This window comes from Protopterus annectens, chromosome 10.part0 (assembly GCF_019279795.1).
Source record: "Protopterus annectens isolate FY-2018-M chromosome 10.part0, PAN1.0, whole genome shotgun sequence".
In the NCBI taxonomy this organism is placed as follows: domain Eukaryota; kingdom Metazoa; phylum Chordata; order Ceratodontiformes; family Protopteridae; genus Protopterus; species Protopterus annectens.
In genome coordinates this window covers 1,707,639,765-1,707,655,703 of record NC_056744.1, presented here as the reverse complement: position 1 = coordinate 1,707,655,703, position 15,939 = coordinate 1,707,639,765, and the positions used below count along the sequence as shown (strand labels likewise).

The window sequence follows — 15,939 nt, the reverse complement described above, 5'->3', positions numbered from 1 at the left end:
TTAATTGAACATGTATTACTTGAAAATGAGGAATAAAAAGTATTTGATCAAAAAAGAATTAAACTCAGCAAGTCTAGGCAACTTCCTTAGTTATACCAATTTGTTCATCCAGTATTTCTGACAGAGTAGTCTGCAGGGCTTTTTCTTATAGTTTGCTAACTCATTACTCTCCTAAAGATATGTTTTGAATTGGCTGTTTCTTCTCCATCGCACCTCCAACATTAGCAATCTATCTGACGAAAAATGCTTTGAAATCTACTTGGCATATAAAACTACTTATGTAAACACTTCCATGCAAAGAACCTAAATCTTCTAGACTTTGTTGCATACTTGGGAGCCATACATATACCAACCCATTGTTTCCTTGTGAATTACTTATCCAAACTCTCTTCCTAATCCTTTTTAACCTTCTCTGAAATATTCCTATTATTATCAGGCAATATTTTATATGCCCTATTAATTATTCCTATCTTAATAGCAGATTCTGTTCTAGAATATAATAAAAACTCCACCAATGCTGGTCTTTCACTTAGGATCCCAATATCCCTTTCTCTTTGCCTATACTTTGATATCATTCTCTAATAAGGAATCCAATCTCTAGCCTGAAGTCCAAATGCATTCTTGTCCTCTTCCCATTCTATTACCTTTCCCACCATAATTATTTGCTTCTAATACCATGGTTCTTTTGTAAGTTTTCCAGAGTAAATCCCAGCTCTCTCTTGCCTAGTGTCTGTACCATAATTGCAGTCATCCCTATCAGTAGAATCTCCTTTCTCCAGGCCCATGGCTTAGTTCTCTGTATAGTTTCTGCTACTTTATAAATATAATATTCTGTATGGTTATTGCTATTCTCCTTAAGGATCTGCATCCCTTTATCTGCTTATTTTTTGACCTTTCCACTGTCAGGCAGAGCATTTACACACGCCCTATACAGCCTTCTTGTATTTAACTGGGAGAGCTATTCTCATGTCACTTTCGACCCATGTTATGCAAAAGTGGAGGGGTATTTGCATACAACTTGCAGAGGTTATGTGAGTATTTATGTTCTCCACAACTAAAATTCAGGTTAACTCAGTCATCATGCCAGCTCAACATTTTTAGCATGTAAATACCCCTCTCACTGATGTATAACACTACTTTGCAGGAGGGATGCATCCTGCCAGCTCAACATTTAAAGCATGTAAATACCCCTCTCACTGATGTATAACACTACTCTGCAGGAGGTATGCATCCTGCCTGCTCAACATTTAAAGCATGTAAATACCCCTCTCGCTGATGTATAACACTACTTTGCAGGAGGTATGCAAATGCCTTTCCCAATGATGTACAGAAAGGCTCAGTCTTTGGTAAGAAAATACACCCCAATGGTATAAAACATAGCCTTAAGTGGAGTATGCAAACACCCCTTCCACAGATGTATAACGAGGCTCTGTAATTTGTCTATAAGTAGCCCTTCCACCTATGTATAAAAAGCTCTGTAATTTGTATATAAATACCCCTTCCACAGATGTATACGAAGGCTGTGTAATTTGTATATGAATATCCCTTCCACAGATGTACAAGGAGGCTTTGTAACTTGTATACAAATACCCCTTCCACCAATGTATAAGGAGGTTCTGTAATTTGCATATAAATACCCCTTCCACCGATGTACAAGCAGGTTCTATAATATGTACAAAAATACCCCTTGCACCAATGTATAAGGAGGCTATGTAATTGGTACATAAATACACCTTCCACTGATGCGTAACGAAGCTCTGCAATTGTTATATAAATACCCCTTCCACCGAGGTACAAGGAAGCTCTGTAATTTGTATATAAATACCCATTCCACCGATGTACAAGGACGCTCTGTAATTTTACATAAATACCCCTTCTACCAATGTATGAAGAGGCTCTGAAATTTGCATATAAATAACTCTTCCACTTATGTATAACAAGGCTGTATAATTTGCATATAAATACCCCTTCCAATGATGTATGAGGAGGTTCTACACACAGTAACCAAATAATCCCCTACAGGTGTACAACAAGGCTCTACATAAAGTGTATGTGAATCATAATTTGCTGCAATGCAGTACTTAAATACCATTCTATTAATGTGTAACAAGGCTCCACGTATGATAGGAAATACGTTAACCCACTATTGATGTATAACACAGGAAATTATAACTGGGTCACTTAGGAAAGAATCATTTTTGAAATTAATTTCAACAACAGATAACATACTGAAGTTATTCTCTGCAATCCAATTATAAAGTTTTCTAGTACACGTAACCTCCAGAGAGTGTTTCTCCCTTGTTCAATGAGCCCACCCTGAGCTTCCTTTCTAAAGTACAGGTATAGAGTTAGTAAAAAGTGTTTTCACTTAGGTCACTAGGTAACTACGAGATGGTCAAGGACAAAATTTGAAATGGAACTTGTCTTGTTTTGCCTAAAATGACTTGGAATTAAAAGAAATCCCAGAAGTTCCAAAAGTAAAAAACAAATTAGTATAACAAAGTTATTTAATTAGAGCTAATTTTCCCATATTCCTACTCTAGAATTCCTGGGTTGATTTTTCCCATCTGCATACTATTAAATTATCTGTATTTCAGTTGCTGACATTTCTTTGGGTTCACAATCCCTTATGAAGTGCTTTGTTCACCTCAGAATGGGAAAGAACTGGCAAAGTTGTTATATGTGAGAGTTTTAATTACTTCAGTTTCATGACCTTGATACATGGAGATTGTTATTTAAAAGTTTTGTTATTAGCAGGGTATTATTGTCTCATTTTTAGAGCAGAATAAGGGTGCTCAATGTATTAGAAGGCATTACATTAGTTACCAAGTATTCAGTAGGCATAGCCTCAATGTATCACAAGGTAATGCATTAGTTACAAAGTATTCAGTAGGTGTAGCATGCATGTGCTCAGTGTATCACAAGGCACTGCATTAGTTACAAAGTATTCAGTAGGCATAGCTTCAATGTATCACAAGGCACTGCATTACTTACAAAGTATTCAGTAGGCGTAGCCTCAGTACATCAGAAGGCATTGCATTATTTACGAGACATTCAGAATATGTATTATAAGGGAAGCTATATGCAATGGAAACAATGCATGCCATTCTAAAAGGTAGCCCTCACACTGGTAAACATCCCATGAGCTTTGGGGGGGGCAGGACTTTAAGACATAAAGATACAAAATATCACCCTTGATTTCTGTTACTGTCTGCAAGCGTTACTGTCAGAGGTTTGTATGTGTATATGGTTGTTTCATCATGTAACACCGCTAAGTTACTGTCTTTGCTAATAAGAACCATAAGCATTTTTTCTTCACAGTGCTAACTTTTGCAGGCTTTCAACTTGTGTAAACATGCAGTTCAGTGCAATGGCTTATAATTTCACTTGTACAGGCAAGAAATTAGTATAGTAAAGAAGACATAGCTGAGGAGATGTTTACTTCTGTAAAAAGAAGCAATTCAGTACAGCATGGTAGGATAAGGTGGGCTATGCCAGTACTTGTATAAACAAAAGGGTCAGCATGAAGTTAAAGTAAGTTATGTCGCATAGTGTTAAAGCACAGACAGTAAATACCTGAAGCAATTTACAGATTATCAAAGCCTGTATTCTTGTAACTTTGACATTTTTTTTGCCAATAAGCTGCTTCATTTGTGAAAGTCACCGATTCCAAGTGCAGATGGATGGTTAAGTTTTCCACTCTGTAAACAGTAAAAACTTAAAAAATATATAGCCAAGCTAAAGTTTCCACTGTGTGATTCCTTAAACCTCTTGTATTAGAGGCACATAAGATATATGCAAATGTCCCTTTAAGGACATCAGGTGTTTCAGCTATATGGCAGTTCTGAATGCCAATGACTTTTTTCTTTTTAAGTCTGTTATGGACAACTTCAGGCCATTAAAGTCAAACTCCACTAGCAGTGAGCATGTATGCATGCCTTCTTATGGCTTCATCAGCACAGCAGAAGTGGACTGTTTGGCTAACCTTTAAAAAGACAGGGTTGCTGTACCCTGCTGATGTACATAACCATTACGGTGTCTGCAAAATATCCCACCTAACAAACTAAAACAATGAGCAAGAAGGTTCACACAATAAAAGACAAATACAGGGAATTCAATACAACAATCATGACATGGCAGACTAAGTTGTTATTTGAATAAACAAGTCATTCAGTGTGGCAAAGTAGAATATTGTCTGGCTTTCACATGTGTATAATTCAGTATATCAGAGTAGTGGGATAAGGTTTTAGTTGTGCAAAGAAGTGGCAAGGAAGGGAGTACTGTGCTTTGCATTGAATTTCTCACGTGCAAAAAAATGATGCAGTGCAACATAACAGAGTATAGTAGGTTACAATACAGAGACTAGTAGGATAGTTAATTAAAACTGACAATATTGCAAAGAAAGCAAAAATTCATACACCCACAGCTAACATGGAGAGTTTTGGCCTACAGACTTTAACCAGCAGTCTTCTCACAACTGCTACATCTTGTTTGGTAATTGCCAGATGAAAACTGCTCCACACCTGAGATATCAGGACTACAAACATCACATACACGATACACATCATAGAGATGCTGCCTGGATATATCAGGACTACAAACATCACATACACGATACACATCATAGAGATGCTGCCTGGATATATCAGGACTACAAACATCACATACACGATACACATCATAGAGATGCTGCCTGGATATATCAGGACTACAAACATCACATACACGATACACATCATAGAGATGCTGCCTGGATATATCAGGACTACAAACATCACATACACGATACACATCATAGAGATGCTACCTGGATATATCAGGACTACAAACATCACATACACGATACACATCGTAGAGATGCTGCCTGGATATATCAGGACTACAAACATCACATACACGATACACATCATAGAGATGCTGCCTGGATATATCAGGACTACAAATATCACATACACGATACACATCATAGAGATGCTGCCTGGATATATCAGGACTACAAACATCACATACACGATACACATCATAGAGATGCTGCCTGGATATATCAGGACTACAAACATCACATGCACGATACACATCATAGAGATGCTGCCTGGATATATCAGGACTACAAACTTCACATACACGATACACATCATAGAGATGCTGCCTGGATATATCAGGACTACAAACATCACACACACGATACACATCATAGAGATGCTGTCTGGATATATCAGGACTACAAACATCACATACACGATACACATCATAGAGATGCTGTCTGGATATATCAGGACTACAAACATCACATACACGATACACATCATAGAGATGCTGTCTGGAAGCTTCATCCAGTATCCATATCAGTATCCTACAACTAACAGTTTGGTGAATGCGTGTGCATTTAATTCAGCCTTCCTACACAGCAGTGCAGAGATGTGCACCTTACACTACTTCTCCCATTCTACGATCAATCAATTATTATTCAGATCAATCTAAAATGCTTCAGATATTTCAGATACAAAGGTGAGATAGTGACCCTACAATTAAAAGATGCATTTATGAAGTTAATATTCCTTTACAACTCTCATTATGGGGACTAAAGAAATAGTTTTCATGGATTTACGTATTTTCTTGAATCAATGATTGTATCCTTTGGGAAGTTGATACACATGCCCTACCTCTGATCCTCCTCCCATATCCATGTCACTATCTATTGCAAGAATAAAATTACATTTCAATTCTAGTAAACTAAAACAGCCAGTACTCGGATGTTCAAAACCTTCACATTCTGATGAGTAATTAACTGACCTACTGGACAAATATCGACTTAAGTCATTACCTCACACCTGCCTGTACAGTCAAAAATCTGAATGTTTAAGAGTTTCTGCTCAGAAAAAACAATAAAGAATAAGTAAGTAAGTAAACGGGCAGTAATCCTGGCCTTAATGCCTTCATCCCTTTCGACTGACTCCAACATCAGTCCACTGAGATAGACTTGTTTTTTATTGAAGACAACAAACAAAACAATACTTTACATATAAACATTTAGCTTGAACAGGCTTCCAGGCTCTACATTTTCTATTCTTACCAAATGTATCAATATCAGTAGAAAACTAATTTACAATATTCATCATTAATGAGTCATTCACTTACTCTTTAGCTTGTGCTCAAGTTTATCATTCTTTTCTTTGGCATTTTTTCTCACATCATTGTCCTGTGGCAGGTCACCATAACCTTCTTTAAGAAGCAATAATAATTTCTCTGATGGGACTTCAGATCCTACAAAGGAAACAAACAAGACCATACCATTAAATGCTACTCATCAAAATCCTATAAAAATAATCTACAACAAAATTCCTATATACATCTTTCTTAAGAGAATCCACACATGCCCTTTTGTGGTTTCCAGCCAGCATTTAATAAGTTAACAGCACTCTGCTTAGCTTTACGTTTATCTACAGTAAATCTGATCTATGTGATCTAACAGTTGCAGTGTTTGAAGATCTATGCAGAATCTTTGACAGAGGACTATAATTTCATCTACACATGGTGCAGAAGCTCTCGATCAAATGACTAATGAAAAATACGCTAACAATGCAAACTCCAGCAAAACAGTTTTTCTACAGGAGACCCAGACATCTCCATGCTCAAGCTACATTCTGAAGTCTATGTTCATAAACTGACCTTTTGCTGATCTCCAAGATTATAACATGAACTTCCATGCAGATTATTTTACCCAGCACAGGAGAAATAGCAATTATTTCCAAAAAGTTTCTAAATATGCCATTCATTCAGCTCTGCTGCTTGTTTCTAGCCCATATATCTATGTATGGATAACAATAAAAACACAATACTATAATATTTGGGATACTATGTTGCCTTTCAAACAGAAGACCATCACATCTTATAGGTCGATGGAACAATGTCTCCGCTGCACAATGTTACAAATACCAAGATGTACGCCCTAGCCAAAACATCTCCTATCATATAGAAACAACTACCACACAAGTCCTTAACAACTTAACATTTGCCTAGTAACTTGATAGCCAGCTTTCCCACAAAGCACAAAAAGCCATAATAAAATGTATGCTTGCACTAAAACTTGAATGTGTTTTGCTAGTTATCACACTTGAAAATAGTCCCACTAACATACTACTCCAGAAAGCCCAATAAAGACTATGCTACTGACCAGTGCAATATCCACATTACAGAAAGGGTCATTGTTGTTAACAAGTTTTATATCATCATTAACAACAGCTTTCAATCTGTCATTACCAAGTTAAGCCAGGACAGCTGAAATTCCATGCACACTTCAGACCTCCCAACCATAACTCTCAACCTGGAAACATCAAAAATCTGGACAAGGCCCATGAAAAATAGGTACAAATCTGATTAACATCACATTTGCATACATAATTATGTAACCCCACCCACCCCAATGGAATTGTGGGATACCAACTTTCAAACACAAACTTAAGAACAGACAACCAAAATATGGCACCAGAGTCACCCTGTAGCCATTCCAATGCCCCATTACCTGTCTATTTTGCCCCATTTACCATAAACACTAATGTGTGCATACTGCTTTACTTCTACAATGACTTGGATTTTATTTTTACATTTTATAGCACAATGCACAAACACTAAGACATCTGCTAAACAAAGCTGCTAAACAAAGCAATACTGCCTAACAATAGAAATAGACTTGGCATAAAAACTTCTCTGCCACTGAAACTCACATTCATTGAAACAGCATTGAAACTCACACATCACATCCAAAGAAAATGCATCTGACCAGTGGTGGATAAAGATTACCTTTGGGCTGTTTTCAAATCATTGGCCCCTTGCACACAAAACAAGAAACATACATGTGTGCTTTGATATACCTTCCTGACTTTATTAAATTATATTCCTTGTATAATACAGCACACTTGTTAGACAGAGCACATTTTAAACTTATTGTTTGAACATTTTTCAGTAGGCAATGAAACAAAATGCATTAACCAATAATGACAAAACTGCCCAATTCATAAAATCCATCATAAAAGTCTACTTCCACACCCACAAATATATATCTATATGGATCTACTACTTTTGATCGACAGCACTTTTGAACGAAACTCATTTGATCAACAGCACATTTGATCAAAAACCAGTATTCATGGCAATTAACAGGGATTTGTCCCCTTCCCGAAAGTCATGCGACCCTGGAGTTGATATATAAAGTAGGGGGTGTGGGGGGCAAAATAAAAGAAAATGTATATATTTTAAATGAAAATAGGTGGGGGCTACACCCCCCCATACCCTCTCTACCTTTATATATCAATGCCAGGGTCTCACAACTTTGGGGAGGGGGAACAAATCCCTGTTAATTGCCATGAATACTGTTTTTTGATCAAATATGCTGTCGATCAAATGAGTTTAGATCAAATGTGCTGTCGATCAAAAATAGTAGATCCATATATATATATATATATATATATATATATATAGAATGACAGTAGTTTAAGCCATATGCATCTTGCACAGCTTCTCGCACTTATATTCAATTTCATTTTTTTTTTGGGGGGGGGCAAACATTTTGGAAAGTTGTTAGAATAAATTGTTGTGTTACCACAATGCATTTCATTGCCGGGTCGTGAACCCAGGACCCTATGCGTTACAGTCAGAGCAACATACCACTATGCCAAATCAGCAGTTTCTGGAAGATAGGAAGACTGAAATGTAAATGGCTATCATTCAGTGACTTCAGTTCTCACTTCTCACCGTAGCTCTATTCTTAACCTCTTAGCACAAAAAAACCTGGACAAAGCCAATAATGGGGGAATATAGCTCCCAAATAGGGACAAATTTCAAATACTGATCTTATAAACTTAGAAAATTGCTAGAATAAAAGGTTTTGTGTTACCATTTAGTTTTCTGAAGAATATGAAGTCTGAAATTCAAATGCCTGTCAATATTTAGTGAATTCAATCCTTCAGTGATTTGCCACAATCCTGAAAACCACAGATTTTATGAGGAACAGATCAAAACTATGAGGCTTTAATTTACAAGTGGTGGTGGCTAGCGAATTTAGGCTCTTTTTACCCTGTACCCAAGGGACAGGGTTTGAGCCTGAGTACCTCTAGCCACCAGGTGTATTAAGGAAATGGTTTACACACAACAAATAGTTATAGTTTATAAGTGTAAATCTGATTGGTTTCAACTACTCTCTGAAGTATCCCAGATATCTGTATTTGGTCTATTTTATTTAGTTTTTATTTTGCTATCACACCCACAGTAGCTAAGTACTGTATGAACAAATATATGTTATATAGATAGGGGTTGTTGTTACTAGATCTTCATATGTCATCATCATAATATCTTTAAATGCCACATAGCTGGGTTAAGTCCATGAGCTTAATCATGGTATCACCAAATGTACAGTAATGAAAACAGGGATAGTAAGGGAAGAGGTAGCATTACATCTGAATAATATTCCCCCTGGTGAAACTCAGATATTTGAAGTTTTAGGTACATGTATAAATCATCAAGTTCAACTTAACAAGAATTCTGTAATGATCAAAGTAAAGGCCAATCCCAACCAGGTCTATTAAACATTTTCAACTAGAGACCCATGATTTTACCAGTCTCTTTGTGCCAATAACTCAACTAATTTTTCAATATAACTTCAGGTTTTGTGCTTATTCTAGATGCTTGCAAAATGTATGTACAGCAATTTGGACTATTGATTGCAGTTAAAATGCCTTCATCTTTTTGCAGTTAGTTTCAGACATTCACGCAAAGCTGTCTAGCTTATAAAGTTTTTATGATAATGGTCTACGATCACTCTTGGGGATGAACGCTGATTCAGACAGTACAATACATAATCTCAGGACTCTCTGTTTCACAATTCCATCATGTCAGAGTGTTGGAAGAGCAAAGTTTTATTGACTATTATACTGACACTTTGGAATAAGCTTCCTGTTCACATTTAGGAGCTAGTTCATTAGGTTCATTCAAAATGGCATTGGATAAACTGTTTGGTAAAAAATGCTTTGAAATGAACATCTTGGTATCTGTGTTTCCCCCTGCCTGAAAAGTTTGAACATATTTAAACCTCCTCTATGAATTTATGAGAAGCAATCTAGTAAACATTTTTGTTCAGCTGTACAAATTAATAATCACAGGATGCCAAATGATTACACTCACAAGTGAGCGCGTGCACACACACACACACACACACACACACACACACACACACACACACACATATATACAGAACAACATATTTCCTACCAGAATCTCGTTCACCTGGTTCCCGAACGTTCAGCCAGATCTTCACAGAATCGCTTTGCTGCTTAATTCCTGCTTGCTGAGTCAAAAGATCTATTTGAAATAAAGTGCAGCCTAATTCCAAGGTTCCCGAACGCCTCTGAAATAATGTGCAGCCTAATTCCTAAAGAGCCAAATAAGTGCTTGTTCCCTTGAATAACTGCTCACATTTGAAATAAAGTGAAAGAGCCAAATAAGTGCTTGTTTGAATAACTGCTTGCACTTGCAGATGATAGAAATGTAAGTGCTCATTTAAATAACCCCTCGCACTGTCAAATCCCGGAAATGTAGTCAAAATGAGCCAGCCAGAAATGTGTGCACTGGAACCCTTGAGCTCAATTCCGACAGGCTGGTAGCCCTGACGGAGCTGACATCATCGTGCACGGATAACGTCAGCTAAAAACTGGGAAAAATAAATAAAAATAAATAAAAAGAATGGAAAAGTCAGAAATGGAGGGGTGCCACTCGGGAATCGTGGCACCCCATTATTTAGACCCCAAAACTTGGTACAAACTGAGTAATTCGGTACGGTTGGGAGGTATGCTCCCAACTCTAGCAACATTCAAAATATCAGCACTGGAGCACAATGAGTCCTTCAGTGAATAGAATGGTTTCCTCCAAATGACTGTTCAGTTTTCTTTACCTCATTACTCATGCAGTGAACATCCTTGTACTTCCATTATAAAATTATTTCCACAGATCTAAGCACCTCTTCCACCCTCCCCACACCTAGTATTTGGCTCCCTATCAGACGATCGAAACACCATTTCCACGAGTACGAAATAATTGACACATATTGCGCAAACTACGTAAATGCCGAATATCCAATACAGTGAAATCTGAAATGTCTAAGTGTTTTGGTTGGCCCGTATGCAGTATAGCTCCGTAAGGTGAGTGTGCGAAGGTATGGACCTTAGGGTAGGGAGTGGGTAAAGGTAAGTGTATAGATAGGTAATGTATGTAAAATTTAGTGTAGTGTTAGAAGTAGGGTTTTGTTAAATGTATTTATGTGTATTATTTATTTTGTTAGGGTATATCTCCGTAGGTGAAGTGTGCAGTAGTTACGGACCTTAGGGTTAAGGAGGGGTTAAGGATAGTGCATAGATAGTTGTGTATGTGGGGTTTAGTGTAGTGTTAGAAGTAGGGTTTTGTTAAATGTATTTATGTGTATTATTTATTTTGTTAGGGTATATCTCCGTAGGGGAAGAGTGCGGTAGTTACGGACCTTAGGGTTAGGGAGGGGTTAAGGATAGTGCATAGATAGTTGTGTATGTGGGGTTTAGTGTAGGGTTAGAAGTTGGGTTTTGGTGCTTTATTTTAGGGTTAGGAGTAGGGTTTGATTAGTGTATGTATGTGCTTTATTTATTTTGTTTGGGTAGGTAGTATGTAGCGGGTGGTTGGGTTGGCCGACTATGATCGTTCGATGTTTTAAATTTCACGGTTTAGTGCGTTCTGTCTATTTGTGGTTTGATTAACGTGTCGCTCTTTTGGTATTCACTGAAATGGATTTTCGCAGAACTGATATAGACCCTAGTATTTTATAGTCCCTCTCAGCTCCTTTCCTCTAATTCGTCTAACTCTCATCACCTCAAAACTTCACTACATTATTAACTACTATACATCTGTAAACAGAGCTAGGCAGCCTTCAGCCAACTTGTGAAACACTAATCAATATAAAATAAAGTTTATATATATTGTCTTGTGTACATTATCCACTTTGTAAGCATATTTGCATGCTTTTTGTCATGATTATAAAAGGCCATACTGAAATATAGCTAAAAACATCAGCTTGACCAATTTGCATAACATGGTTAAAAATAAAACACAGAGCTTATGGGACATGAATAATTATTATGCACACACTACAGCCTTCTTTGATGAGGGATGTTAGTGTGCGCTGAAGAATGAATGAAAGATTAAGATCAAATCTGCTGTAAATGCGCTGAAAAATAAAAGATTACATAAAAAGTTTACTTGAATGTACGTATAGAGCTTAGCAATGTAAAATGGGCATCCATATTATGTGCGTGTTTGTGAAGGAAGAACATCTATTAATAGATGTGCTTCCTTACAGTGTCAGCAAAAAATCCTAAAAAAATATTTCTACAAAGCAAGTATTACATGCTTTTCTCACATAAGCAGAACAGTTTGACAGATGCTTCATTACAGATTTTTGTTAATGGACATATTCCTTAAAGAATCAGCAGAAAACAATTATGTATGCTTTCTTACAAGATCTTACCTTAAAAACAACTCTGAAAGCACAATATCAGCAAGAAAGTTTGACGTGAATTCTGACAGATGAATGGACATGCTTTTTATAATATGAACAGAAAACCTTAGCAGAAAAACAACTCTAAAAAAGTAAGTTTTCTCACAAGCATCAGCAAAGGTGTTTCCTAACAGATCCTTGCAAATTCTAAAAAAAGATACCAAGAGGAAAAACAGAATATAAACTGCATGAGAACAACAGTATATAAAGACTATAAAATTAAGATGTGTTAGAGGTATTGCTATGAACACACTTATTCCAAGGCATCTTGTAGGAAAATTATAATCCATGGTGATCGTAAAGTAAACCTTGTGCCATAAAGCTAAAATTTATAACAGTATAGTATGTGTCATCTGTTAGAGAAATAAGAAATAAGTTATTTTTAGTAACTGCGCTACATGCTGCAAAGTACATTTTCTCATCAGTGTGTCTTAAGCAGAGTGCAAGTGCAGTTATGCAAAATTCTATGTTATAAACAAGACTGTAATTTCAGCAGTAAACAGCCAACGAGACTTAATGTCTTAAAAAGACTTTGAATCCAGCACAGCAGCACCTTCATAATTAATTTTTCAGTGGCGCCACCAGTACCTTCATAATTAATTTTTCAGTGGCACCAACACCACCTTCATAATTAATTTTTCAGTGACACCAGCAGCACTTACGTAATTAATTTTTCAGTGGCTCCACCAGCACCTTCATAATTAATTTTTCAAGGGAGAACATATTGTCCAAGTATTTAACTAGGACTGTGCACAGTCATTCTGGCTCATGTCATGTTCTGGCTCTTTTAAGGAATCATTACAGTACAGGCAGTTTTAATCAATGAAATAGTTAAAAGAACTGGAAATTTATGTTTTTTTACTATTTTCATCTAGATTAACATTGAGTACATGTAAGATCTAAATTTTCTATATTTTTACTATTTACATGTAGCATAACATTAAACATTTGTACTTTCTAGGATGTTACATTACCTTCAACCAGTTAACACACTATTTTTTTCTAGTCAACAGAACATCCCCTGAGTGGATTTAACAAGTGTTCTATTAAACTACAAGTGTTACTCCTCAGTTTTTGAAGAATGCATTCAAAATTAGGTCACAAATATTTTTGTTTTAACAGGATTAACAGATGTGTGTTCTTGGTAGTGCACCTTTTTCATTATAATTTACAAAATGAATAAGTATCTGTAATTATGCATAATTCAGCAGACTATTTAACATCTCAGGAAAATATCAGAACTTCTTATTTGTTTAAAAGGTCAAATGCTCTATACATTAGACGCAAATATGGAGAAACTCTAAATTGGTCATAGTAGTGAGTGTGCATGGAAGTGTGTGGTGTGGAAGAACTACCTCAGCAGGGCTAGCCACCTGCTGGTGTGAACCTTGGTTCTAGATGATTGTCACTGTTGAAGTGACACCCTGATCCCACATGCAAAAAGGGGAAAGGGAGTTGTGGATGGATGGATGGACCCCATTCTTAAAGATTTAGTATTATAACAGGTATGCAACTTTAATTCCGGACAAGAGTGAGTCCCCAAGCTCTTCTTACTGACAGGACCATCTGGAGAAAGTATCCTTAGCAGTATTGGCAGACTTAGATCTGAAAACAAGATCCAGGTAATGTTTTGCAAAGTAAACACACCCTGAAAATTGATCCCATAGTCAAGGATCTGGAAACCTATGCTGACAATGAACTGTCCATTGATCACCACATATCCACTACTGAAAGGAAGTCCTTTTTCATTGCACAATTTTTTTATCTAAGGATATGGCATCCAGGTCAAGGGATGTAATCATTCCACTGTACTCAGCTCTAATTAGGCTGATCAGTGAATATAATGCCCCTTTCACGTGGCACACCTAGAATGACCACAATGCTTTTTCACATAGATAAAGAGCCTAAATCATAAAAAAACTATGAAAACTGTCCTTAAGCTTTGTCTCTCTTCTTGTTACCATGCAAGCCACTAAAAAGCAAATTCTGTTTTGAACAAAGACCCTCAACCCTATCCTGTCAGATATATAACACACTGGTGTAAACATCTGATCATGGATTCTCAATCTCTTTCTCAACATAAGCAGGACATGTTGGAGGGACAAATATGCATCAGAGAAAATAATGATTCTATAGAACAGTCTTTAAATAAGCATAAAAGTACTTTTCTGACTGTATTCTAATGAAATTTGGATGAATGGATGTGAAATTGTAAATTCACACCTGACTTACCACCAACATCCCTTATGGAAAAGGGTAACAAGTAAACCCCCCAACATATCCTTGTTCCACCTGTCTCAGAGTAAAGGCCTAGAGACTTGGAGGAAATAATAAACATCTTTTCATAAAGGCTTGGCTCTATCTGCATAACATGTCAACTGGTGTTAAACATTCATGCAATGAATGTAGCAAATAATTCTCATGGCTGGAGGAGACTGGAAGGATTGCATACAGCTGATGTAATAGTTCGGGTCTATATTATATGTTCGAAGGTTTAAAACTTCGAATCACTAAAGGTCGAACTTTAATGGCCAAAATTTTAAAACCTCAGATCATATAACAGAGATCCCCATAGAGTGCAGGAAGGGAAAATTTTCCTTTACTACACTGTAGTGCGATCTCGGAGTTGGTATATTTAAGTAGCAGGGGGTGTGGGGGTGCAGGGGGGCTTGCCCCCCTGCATAGAGCGTCTTTTTGTTTCTTTGTTTTGGGCTTAAAGTGTTGTTTTTTTTTACATTTGAAGTATTAAAGGTTCGATCATTAAAGTTCAAACTTTAGTTTATCGGACTTTTAATACTTCGACAATATAATATAGACCCTAATAGTTCAGCTTCAACTCAGTCACTACTTTAGGCAGGAAGATAGCATTTGTTTCAAGATAAATTCATGCACTGTGAAAAAAGAACATATAGAGGAGGATAATAAGAAAATACATAAAAATTAAGTCATTCTTTTGGCTGATGTAAGAGCTACATAATTTGTGGGCATAGTAGAAGGATTTCACAAACATGCGCCACTTGTGTTTGATAATAATATTACAAAAATGGAGTGTGTTTGAGCAGAAATATGATATTTTCAGACAATATGCTTTTTCTGACAAAGATGCATTTATTCTGCTTAATTTAGCTGGGTCAGAAGCCATTGAAAGAGCATTCATTTGTGTATGCACATGCTGTGTTTGCAGGGGAGGGGGAAGACCACCATATTGTGGTACCTGCTGAAACACAGGAAGACCTTAATGCTTAAAACATAAATTTAGAGAAATGTGTAATCCCCAAATTAATATTACAATGGAAAGACACTTATTTTACACAAGAGATCAAAAACCTGGTGAAACATTTCAGCATATATAACCGACTTGAGAAATA

At 36.6% G+C, this 15,939-nt stretch overlaps 1 protein-coding gene across 3 annotated transcripts in view; it reads right to left on the bottom strand.

The window, feature by feature from the left end:
* Positions 1 to 15,939, bottom strand: part of LOC122813941 (zinc finger protein 883-like) — a 145,421-nt gene that overhangs the window by 74,523 nt on the left and 54,959 nt on the right. For all 3 annotated transcript variants that reach the window (XM_044086484.1, XM_044086485.1, XM_044086486.1), the window contains one exon: positions 6,139 to 6,264. In XM_044086484.1, coding sequence (XP_043942419.1) covers positions 6,139 to 6,264 — 126 coding nt within the window. The remainder of the gene's footprint in view (positions 1 to 6,138; positions 6,265 to 15,939) is intronic.